General features: G+C 46.6%; 2 protein-coding genes across 9 annotated transcripts; one reads left to right on the plus strand and one right to left on the minus strand.

The window, feature by feature from the left end:
- Positions 1-23,324, plus strand: csf2rb (colony stimulating factor 2 receptor subunit beta). 6 transcript variants are annotated; one of them, XR_003671044.1, is made up of 16 exons: positions 1-123; positions 1,164-1,271; positions 1,567-1,684; positions 1,765-1,934; positions 2,015-2,166; positions 3,475-3,613; positions 3,728-3,860; positions 3,943-4,094; positions 4,322-4,455; positions 4,532-4,715; positions 4,819-4,915; positions 4,991-5,057; positions 5,144-5,223; positions 5,293-5,482; positions 6,010-7,223; positions 23,307-23,324. XR_003671044.1 is itself a non-coding variant. In XM_028411250.1 (15 exons), exons 2-15 carry the CDS (start codon positions 1,169-1,171, stop codon positions 6,397-6,399), a joined length of 2,109 nt encoding a protein of 702 aa, XP_028267051.1. In that variant the 5' UTR covers positions 1-123; positions 1,164-1,168; the 3' UTR covers positions 6,400-7,284. The 6 variants fall into 6 exon arrangements, 5 of the variants coding, with proteins under 5 accessions (XP_028267051.1, XP_028267056.1, XP_028267053.1 ...); XM_028411250.1 differs by lacking the exon at positions 23,307-23,324 and having other exon boundaries at positions 6,010-7,284; XM_028411255.1 differs by lacking the exon at positions 23,307-23,324 and having other exon boundaries at positions 5,293-5,455; positions 6,010-7,284.
- On the minus strand, positions 10,526-16,329 carry pdgfbb (platelet-derived growth factor beta polypeptide b). Of its 3 annotated transcripts, XM_028411283.1 has the most exons (8): positions 15,730-16,329; positions 14,193-14,289; positions 13,785-13,841; positions 13,294-13,487; positions 13,017-13,205; positions 12,147-12,900; positions 11,905-12,062; positions 10,526-11,832 (listed from the first exon to the last, which is right to left on the minus strand). In XM_028411283.1, the coding sequence occupies exons 1-7, from the start codon at positions 15,793-15,795 to the stop codon at positions 11,917-11,919; spliced, it is 1,503 nt and encodes a 500-aa protein (XP_028267084.1). In that variant the 5' UTR covers positions 15,796-16,329; the 3' UTR covers positions 10,526-11,832; positions 11,905-11,916. The 3 variants fall into 3 exon arrangements, with proteins under 3 accessions (XP_028267084.1, XP_028267082.1, XP_028267085.1); XM_028411281.1 differs by having other exon boundaries at positions 10,526-12,062; positions 15,730-16,328; XM_028411284.1 differs by lacking the exon at positions 15,730-16,329 and having other exon boundaries at positions 10,526-12,062; positions 14,197-15,621.
- Positions 23,325-24,291: the final 967 nt, after the last annotated feature.

The raw sequence follows: 24,291 nt of genomic DNA on the forward strand, positions 1-24,291 counted from the left end.
GGAAGCTAAAGGCGTCAAGGAGGAAGCTCTCACAGGCTTCTCAACTGTGGCCGTGAGGAGCTGACAAGAAGGAAGCAAGTGTGGCCGACGGACGCAGGAGAAGAGTCTTCATCACAGATGAAGGTAAGATTACCTGCATATGTGTTCAGGACCATCTTGTGCTGTGTGTTTAGTCTTCATCAATGAGAATGATGATTGTGGCAAGCCAGAGGGTTTTATCATCATGTCATGTCAATATTGACAGTTAGTGGTCAACCTTAAGAACCATGTACAGGATGTGAAACACACCCAAACTATCTGATAAGCAGCTCTTTATCTAAAAGAAAGAAACCTCAAATACAAAAACGTCAAACAAAATCCTTAGAATCACTGAGGCTGGCTATATGAGGCAATATGTGACATACCAACTATAAAGACAGTCTGGGATGATTTCTCCAGACTGATGTGTTGATGTATGGGAGCTGCTCGGTAACAGGCTGATGAAGCTGTTTAGTTTCAGAGTTACTGCTGAAGCCCTATGTTCTCCTGCGGGGTTTCCCCTCACACAGAGGCAGAAGTCATGCCTGAATGACCCTTAAAATCCCCTTTTATATTGGGTTTCATCTTTATTTTCACATTTGTTCTATTTGCACACAATAGATGTTGATATATTTAAACATCTGTAAAATTAGTCTATAAATATTAAATTAAAAAATCATAATAATTATAATTTAAAGGAGCTTAGTTTATTAATCAATGATCATATTATTGCTATGATATGAATCTTCTTTTGTGTGTAATGATGGATTTTAATATTTTTTTTACTATAAATTCTGTGAAATAGATTATTCTATGCCCTTTTAATTTGATAATTTTAAACTGAATGTAAATAAATGTCAGCTCTACATGTATATTATGTATTTAGTAGTGTGTGTGTTTGTGTGTGTGTGTGTGCGTTATCTGCGTCAATCACATGTGAGAGAGAGAGATTAGAGGCAGCCGGATGTGTGGTGACATCCCACAACAATCAGCCACTCAAAGAGGAAGAGAGCTGGTGGTGCAGCCATGACTCACTTCTTCATTATTTCTAGTAAATGAGCCAGTTCTCTCTCTCTCTCTCACTCTCTCACTCACTCTACAGTAGCATATGAACAGACACTGTTGAGTGTCTGAACTTGTTGCAGGAAGGATGCGCCTCCTCTGGGTTCTGCTGTGGTTGACGCTCCCTGACCCGGTTCTCCTCTCAGGCTGTGCCATCTATGACATCTACAGAGGCAACAGCACACCGAGTGGTAAGTCTGGTTACAGTGTGAGCTGTTTATCTGGTGCAGTCCTGCAAATACCAACACCAAACAGTGAGGCTGAGTCAAACATTTGTCTGACAGAGACTGAGGAGTCTCCTGTCAGTCTCAGTGTTAAACTGTTCAGTAAAAGTCTGACGCTGGATGTTTTTTTTACATTTGAAAACATTAAATCATGTGAACAATAATCACTTCCAATAATTCTCATGTAATGGCAAATGACTTTACTGCTCTGTTAATGTTGAGCACAAACAGACATAAATCAGAACGTCCCTGTGTCTCTCAGTTTCCCCCCTGCTGGAGTCCATACAGTGTTATAACAACTACGAGTCCCATGTCCACTGTCAGTGGAGGAGACATGGAAACACAACTCTTCAGCTCTGGTTCCAGACAGAAAATGGCAGGTAAGGAGAAGATGTTTGAATGTGAGGGACTCTGGGGAGCTGTCTGTGTAAAAGCTGTGTTTCTGTGTGTGTCCCTGCAGGCAGCTGTGTGTTCCTCACAATGCTGCACACACAGCTGGACATAGAAACATGCACTGCAGATATGAAACGGCTGACCTGTCCATCGGCATCAATCACACCGTCTTCTTCCTCCAGAACCAAACACTGAGCATCTGCTCGTTGCATCAGTCTGTGGATCTTTTTCAGCACTGTGAGTTTGACAGACAGTCAGACAGTCAGACCTTCACTGCAGTTTTTGTTCAATAACATGCTGCTGTTCCTGTGTCGCAGTGAAAGCACGCTCACCGGTGAACCTGTCCACACACGATCCAGGAGACGGAGGCAGAAAACTTCGATGGTCCAGCCCCTACTCCTCCCCCTCCCTGAACCAGCAGCTCATCTATCAGCTGAGCTACAGGACACATGGAGAGGACAGCTGGACTGTGAGCAACACACACACTCGCAGCTTTCCACCATCATGAATTCCTTTATTATCAGTGACAGTTTCATTCAGCTGAGGAGCCAGATAGAAACAGTACGCTGCTCAAAAAGATAGAGGGAACACTAAAATAACACCTCCTAGACCTCATGAATGAAATATTCCAGTAGAAACTCTTCATTAATTATATAGTGCAATACACTGAGAACAAAATAACATAAAAATTATCAATGTAAATCAATCAATGTAAGTTATTAACCTATGGAGGTCTGTGGTGGAACGTGGTGTTGGTGGATGGAACGAGACATGATGTTCCAGATGTGCTGGATTGGATTCAGGTCTGGGGAATGGGCAGGCCAGTCCATAGCATCAGTGCCTTCATCATGCAGGACCTGCTGACACACTTCAGCCACATGAGGCCTAGCATTGTCATCATCAGAAGGAACCCAGGGTCCACTGCACCAGCACATGGTCTCACAATGGGACTGAGGATCTAATCCTGGTACCCAATGCCAGTCAGGGTACCTCTAGCTAGCACATGGAGGAGAAATGCCTCCCCGCACCATTACTGACCTACCACCAAACCAATCATGGAGGATGTTGCAGGCAGCAGAACGTTCTCCACGACGTCTCCAGACTCTGAACCTGCTCTCATCCGTGAAGAGCACAGGGCGCCAATGGTGAATCTGCCAATCTTGGTGTTTTCTGGCAAATTCCAATCACCCTGCATGGTGTTGGGCTGTAAGAACAAGCCCCACTTGTGGACTTAGGGTCCTCATACCACCCTCATGGAGTCTGTTTCTAATAGTTTGAGCAGAAACATGCATATTAGTGTCCTGCTGGAGGTCATGTTGCAGGGCTCTGGCAGTGCTCCTCCTGCTCCTCCATGCACAAAGAAGGAGGTAGTGGCCCTGCTGCTGGGTTGTTGCCCTCCTACGGACCCCTCCACGTCTCCTGGTATCTCCTCCATGCTTTGGACACTGTGCTGACAGACACAGCAAACCTTCTTGCCGCAGCTCACATTGATGTCTCTCTGTTTCCTCTCATTTCCACCTGCAGTCCCATTTACTTTTCTGAGTAGTGTATTTTGCTATGCTTGAGCACTTAGCAGTTATAAATCATTTTGTAGGTTTCCTGTCATAGGAAATGTTGTGCAGGCTTCAAACCCCGTGGGACCTATTCACAAGTCTGTACTCATGTGACCTTTATTTAGCTGTTAATTCTGACCAATGTAAAGTAAGAATTAACTCTAAGGGCCAATGTGTGCCTTTGGCGATGGATAAAATGATTGGCCACTTCATCCTCTCTGTAGACAAAGGACATCAAACACACCAGTGTGAAGCTTGAGGCGCTGCGTCCAGGCAGCAGCTATGAAGCCAGGGTGAGGGCCCGTGCCAGCATGGGTCAGTGGAGTGACTGGAGTCCTGTGGTCACCTGGCAGACCAGAGAAGGTAAATCAAAGAACATCTGTTCGATGTTTGTATTAATTCCCCTTCTGATGAAGAGGAACCTCCTCATACAGTGAAACAGGTTGTCTGGGTGTTATTAGCATGCTCTCTTTGTAGACTTCGGCAAGTTTCCCCCTTTGCATTGCATTCTGAATGGAGAGACAGAGGTGACATGCAGCTGGGAGGTGAGCAGAGAGCTGGCTCACTTCATTACCTACCAGCTGACCTGTCGGCAAAACAAGACTGCGTCGTAAGTTGAAGGTGTTGGCACCATCACCTGCAGTTATCGCTCTTCCACTGGCTGCTCTGAGGGTGCTCTGCTTTGCCCTCAGGTCTGAGCCGTGCTGTGGGAACCTGACAATCAGTGCTGGCCGTGAGGGGCTGCTGAAGTACAGCTGCTCTCTGAAAATCACCAACTTCCAGAATCTGCAGCTGGACCTCAAACCAACCCACAATGCTAAGACCTTTGAGGCCAGCAAACACAGTGAGTAATCAATGAGAGCACACAAGCGAGTGATAAACCTGCAGAAGCACTGCAGGCAAACAGCCCCACCTAGTGTTTTAAAGGCTTTACTGCACACACATTCAGGGAACGGTAGTATGAACCATGTTTGAGTCACCTGATTGATGTTTATGGTGTAAACAACTGCAGATTTTTTGAACTTGAAGGAACAAAGGTGTTTCTTTAGAAACATTTGTGTTGTTGCACAGTCCGCCCCAAACCACCACAGCAGGTGACGGTGCTGGAGACAGGCAGTAACTGGAAGGTGGAGTGGACCGAAGCAAGCAAACCCCCCACACTCCAACTGTATTATCAGGTCTGTTACTACAGGACAGAGGACCAGGTAATCAAACAAACAACAGTTTAAAATCTAAAATCAGTGCAGTGTGGGTGGGATCTGACAGTTATTTCTTCATTAGGTATCCACTGTGCTGCTGAATGTATCACAGGGCTCCCTGAGCCTGACCATCCTGGGAACATCCCTTGTCCCTTCACAGGGCTACCAGGTCCAGGTCCGGTCATTGGTCGTCCCTGGAGAGGGTTCACACTATGGAGGAATCCCCTCAAAGTGGACTGACCCAAAGAAATGGACCTCCCATAAGGGTGAGGCACAGATTTGAATGCAGTCATGTGAAAGACAAACACTGGTTCCACAAAGCTGCATCATACACGTCATTAAAAACCTCTGTTCTGTGTCACCTGACAGCCACCTGGTCCCTGTCCACCCTGATCTACATCCTCATCAGTGTGTGTGTGGCGGCAGTCTTCCTCACACTGTACCGCACAATTCCAGCCTGTCAGAGGTACTTTATCCTGTCTGAATCTACACACTTGTGAAACTTTAAAAGTTGAACTGTGTAAATTCCCTTTATGTTTAGGAAGGTGATTGTGTGGGTGGACTCAGTTCCTTCTCCGGGCAAAAGTAAAATCCTGTCTGAGATCAAGGTGGGACAATAAGTTCAAACTTTGTTTGAATGCCACCTTCTTATGAGGTGGCATTCTTACTCTTGGTGCTCTTTGTGTTGTTTCAGGCGGTCACCAGCCAGGCACTTATGCAGAATGAGAAGATGTCCATCTGCAGGGTCCAACACCTGGACAGCATCTCTACATGGTAACTGAAGTCCTGCTCATGGGACATACCAGAGACAAATTATCAATGACTTGCTCTGTCTCTGTGCAGCTCGTCAAAAGCTTTGCTGTGGCCAAAGAATGACACTGAGAAGAACAGTCCAGTCTGGGATGAAGGCTGCTGGGACAGCGACACCTCAGCCTTGCCTGTTGAGAAGGTTAACTGCTCCGACACATCTTCTCTGAGCTTCAGCGGGCCTTACATCTTCTGTCAGGTCAGCTGCTCGCCGCCTTCAGCAGATGTAGGTCACAGGAGAAAAGAAAACATGTTATAAAGTGTCCATAACTCATACAGTACCTACAGGGAGATCACCTTTCATGTGGAAACTATCTGGTACTTTTTCAGACAAGCAGCTCTTTTTCTGACTGAAGTGTAAAAATGACAGGTTATGGTTTCACAGGCTGCTGTCTGACTGTTTCTAGTGTATGTACGGTAACAGGAAGTCACTGCGGCAGGCAGAGCAGTCCCTAAAAATCCATTTTTACATGTCGACCTCTGTGCACATTAGAGAGCCAGCTATTTCCACTGTAAACATTGTGCTAAGCTAATATACCGGGCTACATGCTGCTACTACACATGAAGCTTGACCTGACGAAGAAGACTATTGTTACATACATGTGGAGTTCAGCTCGTCTGAGAAAATGTCGACCTGGAGACAACTGCACGTTGTCCTTTTTTGAGACAGATTGTCTGTGTAATCAGTGGCACCTACCTGAGGGTATGAACTCATTAGCCTTTAGTTTTAATAGCTCTGTTTCTTTCTGACAGTCTGCAGAGTCACACCCCCCCTCAGCGAAGGTCACCAATAAGCACAAAGAAAACAAACCTCCAGCCGATCTCTCTGCAGCTCCTGTGGCTTTCTCTCTGTTCGGTGATGGTTACGTGTGTTTACCCCAAAACAACGTGACCAGGTGCACACAAGACCTCGTGTCTTACAGCACAGACAATGCAAACATACACACAGACACTCCGTGTCAGCACAGTGCCCAGCAGGACCAACCTGAAATGGCCGGCCAGCCTGGCCTCAGCGAGCCCAGCAGTGGGGACCCGCCTCCAGAATACAGTGTGGGACCCTTCTTTTCCTGGCCTGCAGGGAACAGCACAGAGGCCTCAGGCTACTGCCACCTGCCCACAGCCTTCACAAAAGCAGCAGAGTGACCTGCACCCTGAGGAGGAGAGGACCAGTCAGAGAATATAACCAGGCTGACTCATCAGCCACCTCCTTTATTCCAGGTTACTGGAAAACAATCATTTTTTAATTTACAACATTTAAAAACCTGTTTTTTTTAAATCAGATTTTCCTTAACTTTCTAGCCAATAGATGGCAGTAGTGAGCTGAATCTACTAGGGCAGAAAGAGCATGTGAAAAGTAAGAAATATATAATAATATAATAATATAATATTCCTTACAATCAGAAATTGTCTCAAAGCGCTTCAAGGAGAACCAGAGCCTAAACCCAAAAATGTCAGGAATAGTCCCTTTAACAGGAAGAAACCTTGAAAAGGACCCAAGTCATAAGGTGAACCTTCCTGCTGACAGCCGGCCAGTTAGAGGAGGACGAGAAGTAGAGGTAGACAGGACAGAGAGGATGAAGGAGAGAGAGGAACAAACATGCAGCAAACAATCATACATTAACATGACAGGCTGTTGATGTTGTTGAGCATGACAAAGCTGTTGTGTTTATATTATAGTGGATGTATATATTGTCAGTTAATAAATAGTAATTAAAACAAAGTGTTTTCACTTTACATAACTTTAGCCTTAAGTTACAGCTCAGATGTTCCTCAAACTAGAGCTTTAAAGAATGCAAACAAGTCAGCCTAAAATCTGTTCTATTCTATTTGTGACTTCCTGAAGTAAGAAGCTGAATCATGTAAACTGAGCTGCACAGTTCAGCTACATGTTCAGCTACATGTTCAGCTTGCTTCTTTGCACAGAGGCTTGAGTGTGTGTTTCTATGTGTGTGTGTGTGTGTGTGTGTGTGTGTTCTGAACAGCCTCTTTCAGTTTTGATTAAATAAAATTACATATTGTTTGACTCTTGCTGCTGTTTCTTATTTTGGCATGTTGAAGCTCTACTTACAAAATTCAAATACTTATAATCGTAACACATTTTTCCTTGGTGCTAAGATCTGCTAGACTGAAAATAAGCTTTTAATAAAAACTAAACAAAACACAAATCTAAATCCAAAAAGTACAAACAAGGGGAGTCAAAAACAAACCAAAACACAAAGGAGATCTCACAGGAGGACAGGAACACAGAGGAACACAGAGGAGACGACACCGTGGACAGGCAGATGGACAAAGACAAAGGCAAACACAGAACTTACAACACTTACAACAGGATAACAAGACACAGGTGAGACACATTAGGGCGGGGCAGGCAGTCACAAAGGAGGGAAACACAAGCACGTAAGACACACAGGAACACAAGGGGGAACAAGGACTTTCAAAATAAAACAGGAAACAGCACAGTGGTCCTCAACACACAGGACACAAGCTCTACTTCTGACTTTATCCTGGGGAGGCCATTGCACGCATGTATGGACTCCCAAAGACACACAAAGATTAAGAAACCTTTATTAGTCCCACAATGGGGAAATTGCATAAAGAAGGAGACCCTGCAGCACAGAGCACAAACTGTACCAACCAGCTCAGAGGGGAAGAAGAAGGAGCAACACCACATCAGGAAGGTCCTGCAAACCTGTGGCTACCCCAACTGGACACTCATCAAAGCCACAAAAACAAGACCCACTAACAACAGGAAGAAGGACAACAACCGACGGAGAAAGAACATCTCCATTCCATATGTATCAGGAGTATCAGAGAAACTGCGCAGGATCTTCAACAACCATGACATCCCGGTTTATTTCAAACTGATGACAACACTGAGACAGAAACTGGTTCACCTGAAGGACAAAACTCCCAGGGACAGACACAGCACTGTGATATATGCAGTCCAGTGAGGAGTGCTCTGATCTGTACATTGGAGAAACTAAACAACCACTCCACAGAAGAATGTCAGTCAGTCAGACCAGGTAAGTATGGAGACATTTATCGCTGTTGTTTGTGTGTCTCACACAGACCCACCCACTGAGCTCCTCCACCACATATAAACCACGTTTCCCCACCAAACAGTTAGAACTGATGGAGCTGATAGAGGAGCAGAGAAACGTCTTCAAGAGGATGCTCCACCCTTCAGAATGAAGAAGACCTGATGCCTGAGGACCTTCATCAACATCTAGGAGCATGTGTGTGATTCAGAGTTTGTGGGAATGTGTGCATTTATTTGAAGATTTCCTTTTTTCAGTTACCTTCACCTTTTGGATCATCTTCTCAAACACAGTTCTGGAATTGCAGGCGTGCTTCCTGTGTTTCAGCCCATCACTGGGTACAACTTCCTGTTCCTGAGGGACTGAGGAGCAGGTTGACACACACACTGAGTCTGTCCTTGGCTGTGTTAGAGGAAGGTGGTTTAAAGAGTTTTTAAGGAGCAGCCATATTCCAATATAAAACAGATACAGGTCAAACGTCATGGAATCAGTCTGTGTGTGTGTCTGTGTTTGTGCATATGTGTGCTGTAGCCATCTGTGTACAGTGTGTCCTTTGTTATACATAAAAACAGGAAAATAAAAGCACTGGAGGTGTGGGGAGTACGCGCGCCACAAGGACAGTTGTATAACCTCCTGTTCAAAGGCCTCCTGTTTCCTCACTGAGCATCATCCAGGACGCACTAAAACACACACACACACAGACACACACAACCAAACACACTAAAACACACACAGACACACACAGACACACTAAAACACACACAGACACACACAGACACACTAAAACACACACAAACAAAAACACTAAAACACACAGACACATGCAGACAGACACACTAAAACCCACACACACACGAACAGACACACTAAAACACACACACACAGACACAAAACCAAAAACACACAGACACACACAAACACACTAAAACACACACAGACACACACACACAGACACACACAGAGACACACACAAACAGACACATACACACAGACACACACAAACAGACACACTAAAACACACACAAACAGACACACACAGACAGACACACACAAACACACAGACACACACACACCATGAGTAACACAGGCTCTGCATGGATGTTCTCCCTTGAGGTCCAGCACGTCTTAGTGACTGCAGACACACACAGACACAGAGACACACACAGACAGACACTGCATCATTAATTCTCCAGATATTTACACAATACACAACACAACACAATAAGGACGTCTGCTCTGTGATGTAGCTCACAGCAGAGGTACAGATGAGGAACCAGCAGTCAATCCCAGAATCATCAGCGTTATGTAAGAGTGATTCGCTGAACTGTCCCAGTGGCTGTTTGCTGGTTAGGTAACTGTGTGCTGGGACCCAGCAAGCTGCATCATCCATTAAGGTCAGTCAGTCAACCATGAGCTGTCCTGTGTCTGCAGTCACAGAGACACACTGCCACAGTGGTGTGTCTGAAAGAGGGAGTGTGTGTGTGTGTGTGTGTGGCTTTCATGCACGTCTGTTCTCTGTTATTGTTTGAAGTCAGCAGGGGGTTGGGACGGCCTCCCACCTCTGTGCTGAATGTGGAGATGGTCTGCTGTTTGGAAGTAGTAAGTGTGTGTGAGACAGCGGGGCAGCTGGAGGTAACCGATACCTGAACACACACTGATCCGGATCACACACAGGAAGTCAATAAGATCAGGTCTGATCCATTGATCAATGCTGTTTGAATGGATGCAAAGACAGCTTGTATCTGAATGTGAGGGTGACTCCATTTAGAGCAGATGACTTCTTGGCTCCATAATCCACAAACTGTTGTGCAGCTGCTGCTGAGTGGAGGACTTTTACAGCCAAGTGGGTAATTGTGAAAAACAAACGACAAAGAGTGTGCGCCAGAGTTCACCTACTGTACAAACTCCTTGGTTCCCTCTTCATCAGAATGAGCATGCAGCCAGGCTGAACTCCAGTCAGTATGGATGTCAGCATGACAACCAGGCACACAGAGTAAACCACCTGCACTTATGGGGGCATTACAGGGTCAGGTTTCATCATGACGGGTGCAGCAACACCGAGCATCAGGGCATAAACACACAGAAATGAGTCTAAGCATCACTCATCACTCGTCTCCAGTCAAATACGTGAATGTTTCAGCCGTGTTCGTGGTACCAGATGCTGCTGACAAGCAACATTAAGAAGGCATCATGTGTTTGTGTTCTGGGGAATAAAAACCAAACAGAGTCGATTTGAGCACATTAGCATCTTATATGAAAATAGCATTATGTGGCAAAGTTATCACAAAGCTTCTCTCTTCATGTCTGTGGACGCTCTCATTCATCCAGTCCATGTCATGTCCAAGAGTTGGAATCGAGGCAGCTGGACTCATGGCTCATTCTGAAGACGTTTGGCCTCTGAGCGGCGGAGTCCAGCTGGCCTGATTTAAACTTTTAGAGATTCTCTCATTCATATCATTTCTTATAATAAACAGACAGAAATCAGTAACAGTTGTAAGTTGTTATAGAGACATAAAAGCTCTTCAATAACTTAAGATGTTCATGGGATTGTGGGAGTATGTTGCTAAATGTTATTATTGATGGAAAAAACAATGCCTTGTACAAGTTTGTCCATTCTGCCATTCAGTCTTTTCTGTTGATTTACTGATTTGACAATTTGAGCTTAACCATAGTAGACTAATGACACAAATACAGTGGGGTACAGAAGGTCATGAGTTTAAGGGAATTTGATTCTCTATCAAAGACAAAGCTCTTCAGATACATGATGGGGGAGTGGGTGTGGGTCCAGGACCGTAGACAGAAGACACTGCAGGGACCTGGGAGGGTTTTAAATATGTCCTTTGTGTTTGACTCTTTCACACGGAATGTGTCAGGTGTTCAGTGTTTTTGGTGGACAACCACAGTGAGATACATAAATAATCAGCAAAGCTGACGCTCAGTCACAGATGTGTGTGTTTGTGTGTGTGTGTTACACCTCTTTGCATCATTCCAGTGTTTGCAGTGAGTTAAATATAATTAAATATGTTAAAGGACAGATCATCACTGTTCTAATGAGATAATAAATGATATCACACATGGAAACATCTGATGATTGTCTCTGTTTCCAAACTACAACACAGTCCTTCCACCAAACGCATGTCGTCGTGTCACCTCACAGCTTTCTGTAACAAACTTTAAAGACTCTGTCCACATCGGAGTGCAGCGTCTGATATCAAAGTAGAGTTAGGAGATTACACCGTTTTCCAGTCGTACAGTGATGATGTGTCAGTCCCACAGCCACTGTGCTCACACACAGTCTGTCAGTTCAAACATCAGCTGCCGTAGAGGAAAGCATTCTCTTGAAAAGATCCACCTTTTATATTCCACGTGCCCCCCCCCCCCTCTCCTGACTCCATCCAGGTGCAGTTATAGTCATTAGTAGTGTTACTAAGGAGATGTCACAGGGCGAGCAGGTTACTGACAAATGAATAAATACTTATATGAAGGAGGTTGCTCGGCTTCACCTCTGGAATGTCCAGACAAAGTTCTCGAAGTGTCCCTGAAATAGAGGAAAATGTGCTTCAAACTTGCAGCACAGCTTTTCCTCTCTGGTCCTGCCTGAGGGACTCACCTGGGTTCGTTTCTACATGAGCATCGCTCTCATAGCTGCCTTGCTGATCCGCTTACGATTCTTCCTCACCCTCCTCCGTTGGTTTGGACGAGCTGAGAGTCGGGGGCCTGGTGGAGCCGCCGGCTGCTGTGTGGTTGTCGTAGATGTTCTTGTTGTCTCTGTGAGATTTACAGAAGAAACGTATGACTTTTAGCTGTGGTGAGTCGCTCAGTGATTCGGGTGTTTTGGAGTGTTTCTGTTACCTGTTGTTTGTGTTGTGGTTTCCAGGTGAGGCTGATGTTTGATATGCAGGTGGTGCTGACCGTCTGTCTCCCTCTGCCTCTCCTCCTCCTCTTGTTTGATTTGCTGCTGTCTCAGTATCTCCTTCTCCTGGTCCAGCCTCTTGTGGAGGAGGAGAAGCTCTTTTCTCTCCTCCTGCAGTTTTGCCTCCTGGATCTGTAAAATCCTCTCCTCATCTGGAGTCTCGTTGTCCCTCCGTCTCGTCTGCTCTCGGGGTTCTGGATTTGGCTCTTTGGTTGGTCTGAACCTGCTTCCTGGTGTCACAGTGACAGGCTCCTCCACAGGACTGAACTCAGCTTGAGGACTTGGAGTCTGAAAGAAGCTACTTGTGTAGCTGTTTAAACCTTTGTCCTCTTGCAACAGCAGGCTGTGTGTCTGTGTGTCTTCATTTCCCTTGTTAACCCTCCCTTTGGAGTTGTTGAGCAGCAGCTCATCTGACCTGTCCTTTAGCTCAGTGTTATCCACAGTTGAAGCAGTTTTGTTGTCATTCCTCCGCTCAACGTTCGCCTGGTTCTCACTCTGGTCTTCAGTCCCAGGAAGCCTGGTAGAGTTATGAGCCCAGTGTGGACCAAAGAGAGACGTGTAATCGCCTCCAGGCCGTGTGAAGGTGTCTCCTCTGGGGCTCCAGCGCTGCTCCAGCAGATCTTCCAGGTGGGCCCTCTGGTTCTGTTTCAGCTCGTCCCACTGATGAAGCTCATCTTTGGAGTGCAGCTTCACCTACAAAATGGGACACACACAGAAGGCTCACAGAGTGTGACTGTAAATTCAGATGACAGACATCCAGATTCCACAGAGATGTTCTCAGTGAGATTCTCAGTTCATCTGAGTAGTACCTGTCCCTGCACAGGTGCTTGGCTGAGTGTGAGGTTTTGGTGCAGGTAGCTATGCTGTCGGCGAGAGGATTTTTTCTTTGAAGCTGGCACTCGAGGCGTGGGCTGACATCTGCACTCCACGTCATCCACCACAGACACCACTGCCTTGGCGTAGGTGGGTCTTTTGTTGATGTACTCGATCTTCATGACCTGCACAGTGTGAGAGCAGGACAGGAGTCACAGGGAGAAAACACAGTGTGTGTGTGTGTGTCTGTCTGTGTGTGCGTTGCTTATTTACCTGCAGGTATCGGGTGTGTGTAAAAACAGGGACACACTGGAGGCTTTTGGTGTTGCAGCAGCCTGAGCAGCGCTGCACTTCAACACAGGGTGGCCATAACAAGAAGTTAGCGTTGCTGCGGTCCAACATCGCCCGTGTGACCTCCACCACCTCTGTGCGAACTTTACACACAGCTTGCTGGGCTGGAACCGCATCTGAGGGACAGTTGGCATTAGCACTCAGACGAGTGTGTGTACACACTGTATGCATTACTGTTGGACCTTCTGTTTGTCTTCATGAGACAGGAGCCAGCAGATAACATTCAGACACATGCTTCATCATAATAACAGAGAGGCTGTGTCACCAGAATCAGGAAGACTCCTGGTGTTCTAATGAGGACGAAGAGTGCCTGTGAAGGGTTTTCACCCACTAGTTTGTATGTATAAATGCGAGGAGTAGCATGAGGGTTATAACAATGGGCTTGTTGTCATGAATGACACTGATTATCTCACCGAGGCTCCTCGGTAACCTTTGACCTCCATTAGCTGCGGACATCCCGTCCTCTTCGTCTGTGGGGAAACAAACACATTTGACTGTGTGTGTACAAATAAAAACACACATTCTGCATGTTTAACAAGAAAACAGCGCACACAGAACAGCTGCTACACTTTGATGACACATTCTTATTTATCCACGGCACTTTTTAATGAAGTTTATTCTGCACCACCTGACTCATCATGCTGCCATCTGTTTATAAAGAACACGTTTTTTTCTCAATTACAAAACACCCCAATTCAGCAAAATAAAACCACATTTATATTACTTTAGACCATTATAATGAGGCTCATCACTGTGTATTTAGAAGAGCAGGATGCTTCAGATTGAAATCAGTGATGATATCAAAGCGCTCGGGTCTTTACCTACGGAGTCAGAGAGCAGCAGCAGCTGCAGGTCCTCGATGGAGGAGATGGGACTGTTCCTAACCAGCTCCACCAGGGCTGCAGGCAGAGCGTCCCCCTGAAACACAAAGGTGTGAGTCCGACAGCTTCCTGTAGATCGTCAGTGTTGTTGGCAGTGCACTGACCAGAAAGAACAACTATGTGAGACAGTAGTTGGGAAACACTGCAGCTCCTCCTCCTGAAGTCTTACTGTTACACAGATTTATGACTGGAAGACAAACATGGTCCTAAACCACTGACTGCTCTGTGATAGGCCACATGTTCTGATGTCACCCTGAAAAGTTCTGCTTTGGTTCAAACTGATCAATAACCAAATCTGAACAGGCTGCAGCTCTGCGTTGTGCCTCTGACTGACGGTGGGTTTAACCCCCAAAGCCATTAATGAAAGATGGAGGGGGGGGGGTGAACCATGGCAGACACACAATGGTCAGTAGGCCTGAATGACTGTTGGTGTTGTGTCCTCTCATCTGCTAACATTTAGGGGTCAAAGGAGCAAGAAGGAGTCAGGAAGTGGGGGAAGGAGTGATCCCGAAGAGAGGAGGGAACGGGCAGGGATAATGGATGAATAAAAGGCGAGGATCAGACGCGGGTGGAGGCACTTCCTTGTGCGTAAAGGACGTCCACTTGTTTTGTCATCTCACAGTGCCATGGTCCAGCAATCATCTGGATGGAGCAGACCTGCAGCATGTTTTCTAATCAGCAGCTCTCATTCAGCGTCACACCGAATCCAGCAGGAAGCAGGCGTCCATGTGTGAACATGAATTCTGCCTGTGACGTTCCTCTATTGTTAGTTTTCCCATTATACAGCAGGGAAATGCCTTCTGTGTTACACTGTGCTGCCCCCGAGGAGTCATCAGCATTATTTCCTCTCAAAGCACCTCAGCTAATTGTGTCTGATGTTAATTATAGATGTGTGTTTGTTCACGAGGGAGCCTGCTGTCAGGTTAGTTAATGTGTCCTGCTCTGATGACTGACTTCATGACACACGGCCTGTGGCTGTGGGAGCTCGGCTCATGGTCACACCTCTACCTGCAGCAGCTCAGGTGCTTCTGCTGGTGAGGGTGGAGCACGTGTCACACATGGTGGTCCCTACCTGAACATGACTGTTTAAATGAGGATCCTAAACTGTGACTTCAGACTCGGGGAGTTCCTGCTGGGAGCTTTGGGGACGTCCTCTGTCTGAGGCGGTCAGTGCAGCGTGATGCTGTCCGAGCTCAGACTCTCTGAAGGAGTCAAACATTTTTAAAACAGTCTCCATCAGTGTGACTGAAACAGCACGTTCTCAGCTGAACCTCACGTGACTTCCTTCACCTCATCCCCTGTATCAGCTGCATCACTGAGCATCCCGCTGCCAACCGGCCAATCAGCGGCCTGCCTTCAGGTTAACAGTCTGATCAGAGTTTGAACGGAGCCTGGCGTCTTTCTAACCTGTCAGAGATTCTGCGCGCTAACCGCGCGTAAAGCTGATCAATGATCAATTACCAGTAATGCAACTCACCCCGGACACACCGAACCGCAGACACGCCGCCAGCAACACGAGCAGCAGCTGTACCCACGCGCTCATCTTGCTGCCCAGCCTCGAGCCTCTTCGACGGACCGGGCATTTATGGAAGCGCGAGAGACCCTCTCTCCTCAGCAGTGCGCGCGGGGGGACAGCGGCTCGGCCTGCGGAGCTGCGTGCGCGCGTACACGGTCTGTCCTCAGTGTCCCTCAGCAGAGATGTCCACCGCACCACACAGGACCAATACTGAAGTTTTAGTTGACCCCAGGAGCGCGCGCTCTCTGCTAACAGCGCACGTGAATAGAACAATTAAAACATTTCCAGATGAGAAAGTTCCGAACTTTCCAAAAATCCAGGAAGAAGATTAAATTATCCCAAACGCGTGGAAGAAGAAATTAAAAGTCCACTTTAACCGTGACGCGTTCCCGAGTCTCGCTCTGAAGGTGTGGAGTAGCGTCGCCGGTCAGACGGTAGTTTGTGGTCCTCTGATTCCACGGAGTCTTATCAGAGAGGCGCGCGCTGTGAGGCTCCGCGCGGCTCGGCTGGACCTGCCTGATTACTCTCTAACTGTGTGTGTGTGTGTGTGTGTGTGTGTCTCTCTCTCTCTTTCTGTGTGTGTGTGTGTGTGTGTCTCTCTCTCTCTCTTTCTGTGTGTGTGTGTGTCTCTCTCTCTTTCTGTGTGTGTGTGTGTGTGTGTCTCTCTCTCTCTTTCTGTGTGTGTGTGTGTGTGTGTCTCTCTCTCTTTCTGTGTGTGTGTGTGTGTGTCTCTCTCTCTCTCTTTCTGTGTGTGTGTGTGTGTGTGTGTCTCTCTCTCTCTTTCTGTGTGTGCGTGTGTGTGTGTGTGTCTCTCTCTCTTTCTGTGTGTGTGTGTGTGTGTCTCTCTCTCTCTCTTTCTGTGTGTGTGTGTGTGTGTCTCTCTCTCTCTTTCTGTGTGTGCGTGTGTGTGTGTGTGTCTCTCTCTCTTTCTGTGTGTGTGTGTGTGTCTCTCTCTCTCTCTTTCTGTGTGTGTGTATGTCTCTCTCTCTCTCTTTCTGTGTGTGTGTGTCTCTCTGTGTGTGTGTGCGTCTCTCTCTCTCTCTCTCTCTCTTTCTATGTGTGTGTGTCGTTCTGTGTGTGTGTGTGTGTGTGTGTGTGTCTGTCACGTGACCTGAGCTCAGTTTATTTATGAAGTGTGTGATGGTCACATGACCACTCAGCCTGTCAGTCTTACTAATAAACTTCAGTCTGTTACAACAGGATTTTATGCAGACTCTGTGAGGTCACATGGACAGTTGCCGTGCCGACTGGCTCCTGTAGAACCTGAGCATCACTGCTGGGCATTTTAAATATCAGAGTTATTCTCAGAGCACTGACCTTTGGATAGAACATTTCTGCACAATGGCCGCTGGTGACCAATCAGAACCAGCCGTCTGTGTGGACTGCAGCAAACTTTTAACGCTGTGTGACAGCAGAAAAGTGCAGGAGAGATTCTGTGAGAGGTGAACAGCAGCAGAATGTCCCTGCAGGCCTGTCTTCAGCCATGAATAATAGGATGCCATTGTTTTTCTAACAGAGTCGGTGGAGGAAGCAGCATGAGGTACACAGCTATATTTACACTCTGTTTCATATTCACACGTTTGGCAAAGGCCACAGGGAGAAACATGGCTCGGCAGTCGGAAGAACCTTCAAAGTCTGTTCAAGCATCAGAAGATGTTCAGACCGTTTCAAAAAACATTTAGGAAACCAAGCTTGGCTGCTGAGAGGTGGGAGGCACCGTGGACAGGTCGACTGTCTACTGCAGCCGGGAGAACCTCCACATATCAACCTACACACACGTAACTTAATGTGATTAGACTGTTGATGTAAGATCTATGTGTGGTGCTGGTGTTTTTGGTGTCTAAGGAAACAGGGAAGAGGAAGAGGAGGATGAAGAGGAGGAGGCTTTTGACTTGAGGCAGGGATTTTCCCACCGAGACCTGCGTTCATATCTCTCTATCACACCACAACCCTGGGGAGAGAAGAGCATCGATCATTCTTGGTGACAGCCTAAATAGAGATATTCATAAAATACTGTTTAGGCACCTGTGTGTGGCACGTCTACAGTCATTTACATAATGAAACAACTCACACACACACACAGTCTCGGCCTGCAGCACAGAGGAGCCTCTATGTGTAACAATTGAGTGAGAAATGACAGCAATGGCTGAAATATGTCAGATCTTTTCAGAAGATCCGGAGAAGGTCAGCGTGGTCTGAACCAATCCGCTGCGAACAATGACGCCGTTTCATTTTCTTAGGCCGCTGAGGCTCTGTCTCTGAAAAGCTACAGTGGTTAACTTGATGCAGACATTGCATTGCTGGAAACACGAATCTGTACTGTATTTGTGCATTCGTGTGTGCGTCCATGTGTGTGTGCTGGGGGCAACAGTTGACCCTGGATTAGTCGAGGGGATCACATCTCTGCAGCGCGTGTCTCCCGGATCATTCTGGATCATGGAGGCTAATGGGGCATCATCAGAGCACTGCTCAGGTTTCCAGTTGTGAGCAGGAATGTGGCTCAATCACATTAAACAGAGCAGTGGCCACTTCATCACACACAGACATAACCACATGTACAGCTCTGTTACACAAATCACAACACAAACATATTGCACTTCTGCTCAGAGAGGGTGCCAGTGTGATTCAAACAGACCAACATGGCTGTGTCTGGTCTCCGGCTGCGACCAGCCTCTGCAAAGATCTGTCAGCAGCAGCTAACAAATGAGAGAGAGTGAGTGACAGCGAAGAATTGTTGGAATGCACTGAGGCGAAGAGAGAAACAGAAAATCTAAATGCATCACCTCAAAGTCTTACTTTCTCTGATGTTTGAGCTCTCACAGCTAAAATGGACTCAGATCCGACTGTTCATAGCAGATTTCTGACCAACACGACCTCCAAACACCTGTCGCCTGTTCTGCCACCTACCTAAAACATTATTAACACCAGGTATTAAACCTGCAGCTTCATCAGCAGTAAGCCAGCTGACATATAGTCTGGCTGAGCCAAGTCTAATTTCATCATGAAACAAATGATCCAACTAAATGCTTAACTGACAGAAAAATGTCCCATGGTGTTTTCGGGTCAAAGAACATTTCACTGATTTATTTCAGCAGGAGGAGTTTTCTGCTGACGGTGACACCGACAGGAGCAGACCACACCACGCTGCCGAGTATAAACACCTCCATGGGGAATGCCTGCTTCTGTTCAGCATTCCTCTGCCCCACCCATACACCCCCAGCACACACACACACACACACAAACAATACACACACAGAATAATTGAAACCATGGAGCTGCACCGTAAACTGCTGTGTAATTAATATCATAGAGCAGGGTCATGAGGTCTCTTCAGAACAGATGGATCTATTTTCTCTCAGACCTCCTCAGTGGAAAGAAGCTTTAACCTCAGACACCCTTCGACATCCTGTGGATGGTGCCAGGACACTGTCAGAGCAGCAGGTAGCAAAACTGTGACGGACAAACAAAGGTTGAGCTGATTACAGCTTTATGGGTGCTCTGCTGTTCAGTTAACCAAACATCTGGAGCTAAGGACATCCGAACATGAGCGGTCCGTCTGTCCATCCGTGTGCATAAAAAGATCCACCTCAGCCCTGACCATTCACCTACGGTGTGTGTCACACTTTTAATGATCATTCAAATACGTTTCAGGTCAAACACAGCTTAGAGTCAAATGCAGAGAAAAAGATTGACAGCCCAACAGGAACACAAGGAAATACAAAGAAGGCTTGTGTGTGTGTGTGTGTGTGTGTGTGTGTGTGTGTGTGTGTGTGTGTGTGTGTGTGTGTGTGCAGGTGTGTTTGTAACGTGGATCTAGAAATGAGTCCATGAACTCTGTTTATCTGGTTTCTCTGCATGCCGAGCCTCCTCCCAGTCATTCCTGTTTACGTTGCTGCTTCCTGATAATGTTGCCAAATGTGTTACGGTCCATCATCTGCTATTTGCTTCACAGCTCTTGTACAGTGTGTGTGTGTGTGTGTTTGTGTATTGATGTTTATTGATGTTACGGTCTCTGACTGAAAGTTCCTAACATCACATGACTTTACTTTCTTAAGCCCTGTGCTGCCTGCTGTGCGACTTCACATCATCCTGCTCTGTGGCCGACAGAATTCAGACATGAAATATAAAGAATTAATTGAATGATTGAAGTCAACCAACCAGAGCCTGCACAGAGGAAAAGTGTGTAACTTCAGCCTTTGTTGGGTCTATAAATATAGACAATGTGGGGTGAGGAGGCGGCAGGTAATGAAGACAACAAACCCAGACTGCTCAGCTTTGTGATCTGCAGCTGCTCACTTAAAAACTTTAAAATCCTTAGACAGCCATAAATTACACACAGAAGTTGTGCATACCTGCACACACACACACAGCCTGTAATCAGAGTGAAGACAGTTTGAGGCGCAGCATGAAATATCAGCTGCTCATCAGTTCACACACTGATCATGGAGGTCATCGGGTCACACATCACTTACATGGATTACAGTCAGATACACAAAGCTGTCCAGGTGAAATGGTCGGGGCTCAGGTGAGCACAGAGGAAAGGGGGGGCTGCTGATTGAAAGGAGCTAATGGTTTAACTCAGGAAATGAGAGGAGTGGCACTAAATGACAGGGTAAGACCGTGAAGAGCTGGAGAGAGTGGAAACGGGGAAATCCAGGCTTTACCTCCCAGAAGACTAGAGGTGGTGGCGGGAGGGGGGGGGGGGGGGGGGGTTCAGTGAGGACAACACTGTGATTTCCATTCCTCCTACTCCACATACAATGAAAAATGTGTCTGCACCCAGTGCAGTGGAGAGACAGAGTGGGAAGAACTCAGCTGCAGTCATGGAACTGTGTCAAGGACGAGGGTCCCACAGAGCAAAAGGAGGCGTCTGCACCCAGCTCTGAGACGGACTGGTACCTTCACTGGTCTGTGTGTGTGTCCTGTTCATTCTGTGCCAAGTTAACCCTTTATGTTGTGAAGCTGCTCAGTTTGACACTCAGTGTGGACAGACTGTCTCCATGCTAAGCTACACTAGTGATCAGCTGTGTCATATATTCACACACACTCTCAACATGGATCAGAGTAATCAATGAAACGTATCACAGTGATGCTGCTCATGTGTTAAATGTGCAACTCTCATTTCCTGCACTCCACAGCAGCTGCTGCTCTCTCTCTCTGTAACTCCTCGTCCTGCCGGTCCTCTGCCTCCTCTTCCTCTTCCCGCCTCAGAGTTTGTTTGTTCTCACTCTGTTCCCAGGTGTCTTCCTGCATGGCTCCATGTTCCGCCAAGCACTGAGCTGTTAAGCTCTGACTCAGATACACTGACGCCTGCCATGGCACACACATCGATTAATACACACCACTGCACAGATGAGGCACACATGATCCCATACACTGCCTAATCATTTTCTCCTTCAACACACACACACACACACACATACTGCCTTATTATTATTCCAGCTCTGTCCCTCATCAGACATTAACAATAGAGACCTGGCTTCCTGTGCATGTCTGAACAATAGAAGGATGACTTTGATGGTCAGTTAGTTTGTTGTAGTTACTCTGTAATCACTTCTTACATCAACAGATGAGACACAGAACCTGCACTGTGACACACTTATTAACATGTGCACACTTTAATTTTGACCAACAGTCATTAGGAAACACTGACACAAACGAACACCCCCTCTCGTGTTGTCTCACTCTCTCCAGGTCTATCAATACCGCCATTGATTCCAAAAGTCACAGGTGTCACCAGGGTCAGCGCTGTGTTGGTATCCTGGTTGCCCCCCCAGACACATCTTCACCAGTCTGCCAGCCTACATACAGACCAGGCCATAGCCTATGATCCGCTGTGTGTGTGTGTGTGTGTGTCCTGCGTGGGAGAAAGGAGGCAATGAGTCATAGCACACATACCACCAGGACACAACAGCTCCCCCTGTTGCTAGGGCAGGGAAACCCCAGAGCTGTGGGTGTATTGTCTGAGAGAACAGAGCTGCCTGTGACATCATCTCATTCCTACACCAATCAGGAGGAAGGGGGTGACAGGTGGAGGCAGTGGTGAAGAATCAGTGGTGGTGCTGTAAAGTTTTATGAATGGACTTCACTGTCAAAATCTCTCTGTGGCCTTTAGAAGAAGTAATGAGCAATGTTTGATCCACAGAGGAAAGACATCACATTCATCTATCTGTGTGTGTGTGTGCAGTATAGAACGCTCCGCAAGCCGCCGTACGTTGTAGTACAGCAGCTCAGGTCACACACACACACACACACACACACACACACACAGGCAGCAGGGAGAGGAAACTGCAACACAGTGATAAGGTCTAGGAACACAATGGGCTCAGCGGTGCACAGACAGAAGCTTGGACCAGTTTAGCTCTGAAAGGTCAACAAGCCTCTCCAGGCTTTCATTCAGTTCCCCCAGTTATTATTGTTGAACATTATAATGATTACTCTGATGGCCTTTATTTTGCAAATGTGGGAGCCATTGGGAAATACCAGCGAAATATGAAAATGCAGGCCAGAGTGGAGAGGAGAGCAGGTAAAGGTTACTTATTTTGCAGGGTGGCCTGGAATCAGACTGTGTCAACCTGATGGAGAGCTTCTGAAACTGTCCCCTCAGAGGTGAAGCCTTTCATAATGGTCCACACGTGTGTGCCATTGATCATCATCTCACTGCCATCACACTGATGCTCTGTGTGGACATCACTTCAGCCCAGCAGATCCTCGGAGTGGGTCCCCAACATGAAGAACATGAAGACAGAAACATGAAAGTTCAGCGTCACCAATACAACATGATGGACCTTAAAGAGAAGTTTGTTTTTAAATCAGGCTGACTTTTTCTTCTGACATTTTCTGACATTTTCTTCTGGAAAATGTTTCCTAGAGATGCAAACCTCCAGAGAAAGGAGTGAGTGTCTGCAACATCTAAAACAACAATCATTTCTACTCCAACTTTCTTCTCCAGGCTGTAATTGTTGACATTTTTGTGCTGTAATTTGCACTAAGACAGACAGGAGCAGCCCACAGCCGTAATGACTGTTTGCTGACACACTGAGCTGTGTTTAAAGTCCTCATCAGGAAAAGACTAACAGAATATTTCTAGAAATATGTTTTTGGGAGAACTCAACAGTCTGTTTTATCAGAACTAAACAAGTATAAAGAAATTAAGACCCTGGATAAATGGTTAAAACCATCCAAACTATAAGGTTTGAAGGTCCCTTACTGTCATGAATGAATAAATACTACAAAAGAGTTAACTTCAGAAATCCTGTTAGTCAAGTTCAAAGACTCCTGAGAAGGGTCAGTGGACAGAAATGAGGACAATAGGGAGTCACTGCAGGGACTGACAGTGCTCCCTGTTACTAGTCTTTGTGCTAAGCTAAGCTAAACTAAGCTAATCTAATCTGTCATTCACCTGCAGTATTACAACTTGTAGTCAGAGTACAGAAACACACTGATGGCTGCTGTTTGAGCGTGTGGTGCTTCACAGTGATTATAAAGTAGATGTAGATACTACACACAATACTGCAGGGAGTATGACGCAGGAAAAGGTGTGTGAGTGTGTGTTCATCTATGTGGGAGTGTATCCATGCATCTTCGTCCATGTGCCTTTTCCTTGCTCGGTATAAACGCTAATTTCTCCTCCCAGCAGCAGCAGCAGCAGCAGCAGCCGTCCTCCTTCCCAGGGCTCTCTGTCTTCTGCGATCAACAATAGTCTATTCTGTGCTGTCCCGAGTAACTGCAGACACACCCAAAGCCAAGGCCATAAAGCCAAGGGAGGCGATTGGCTGGTGGCCAGCTTAGACAGACACTGGCTGAATTCTCGTCTGATGTGCTGCAGGGCTGAGCTGCAAATCTGTCCTTTTGAGTAGTAATGCCCCCAAAATGAAAACTTGTAACTAACCAGCTGTTTCTGCACTCTCAATCTGAGCTGACAAAAGTTATCCTGAAGACTGTGCCAGCTGTGATTACAACAAGGTGCAGACCCAGAAGTCATGCTGCCTGATTTTTACATCACTGTCTGCCTTTGGTTGGTTTCAGTTCAGAGTTTGGACGCAGACAGAAACCCACCTGTCTGCTTCATATGAACAGCTCTAACAGACCAAACACAGCACAGTCTGTTTTAATGGTGTGAACACAGCCATAACATCAAACACGCTGCTTGGCACAGACTGTCCTTCAGCTGGATTTGATGCTGCAGTATTATGAAGGCTTAAGTGCCTGTGTCTGTCTGCCTGGAATCAGTCCGAGGCAGCGCTCTGATTACATACAAATGAACTGTGAACTGTCCCACTTTACATTCTCAGGTTGGCAGAGCCTAAAAGGTCCCCACCTCCTCACGTATCGCACACTGAGGCCCTAATCGCTGCCCCGCCACAGGCCAGACTAGGTAATTCTATTGACCCATTATTCTCTGTGCCTCGGTGCCACAGCTGGACTGTGCACACGCACAAACCCACACACACACACACTGCTGTCAAATTCTCGTCATTGTCTGATAACATAAATACAACACACTATCTAAGGGACCCTGTC

Source organism: Parambassis ranga, chromosome 8 (assembly GCF_900634625.1).
Source record: "Parambassis ranga chromosome 8, fParRan2.1, whole genome shotgun sequence".
Classification (NCBI taxonomy): domain Eukaryota; kingdom Metazoa; phylum Chordata; class Actinopteri; family Ambassidae; genus Parambassis; species Parambassis ranga.

Bases quoted from the DNA above. Each gene is read 5' to 3' on its own strand.
- csf2rb (XM_028411250.1), top strand. From the start codon at position 1,169: ATGCGCCTCCTCTGGGTTCTGCTGTGGTTGACGCTCCCTGACCCGGTT. The intron at 1,935-2,014 runs GTGAGTTTGACA...CCTGTGTCGCAG, and splicing joins TGTGGATCTTTTTCAGCACT to TGAAAGCACGCTCACCGGTG. The intron at 4,456-4,531 runs GTAATCAAACAA...TTTCTTCATTAG, and splicing joins ACTACAGGACAGAGGACCAG to GTATCCACTGTGCTGCTGAA.
- pdgfbb (XM_028411283.1), bottom strand. From the start codon at position 15,795: ATGAGCGCGTGGGTACAGCTGCTGCTCGTGTTGCTGGCGGCGTGTCTG. The intron at 14,290-15,729 runs GTGAGTTGCATT...TTTGTGTTTCAG, and splicing joins TGCGGTTCGGTGTGTCCGGG to GGGGACGCTCTGCCTGCAGC. The intron at 12,901-13,016 runs GTACTACTCAGA...CCCATTTTGTAG, and splicing joins AAGCACCTGTGCAGGGACAG to GTGAAGCTGCACTCCAAAGA.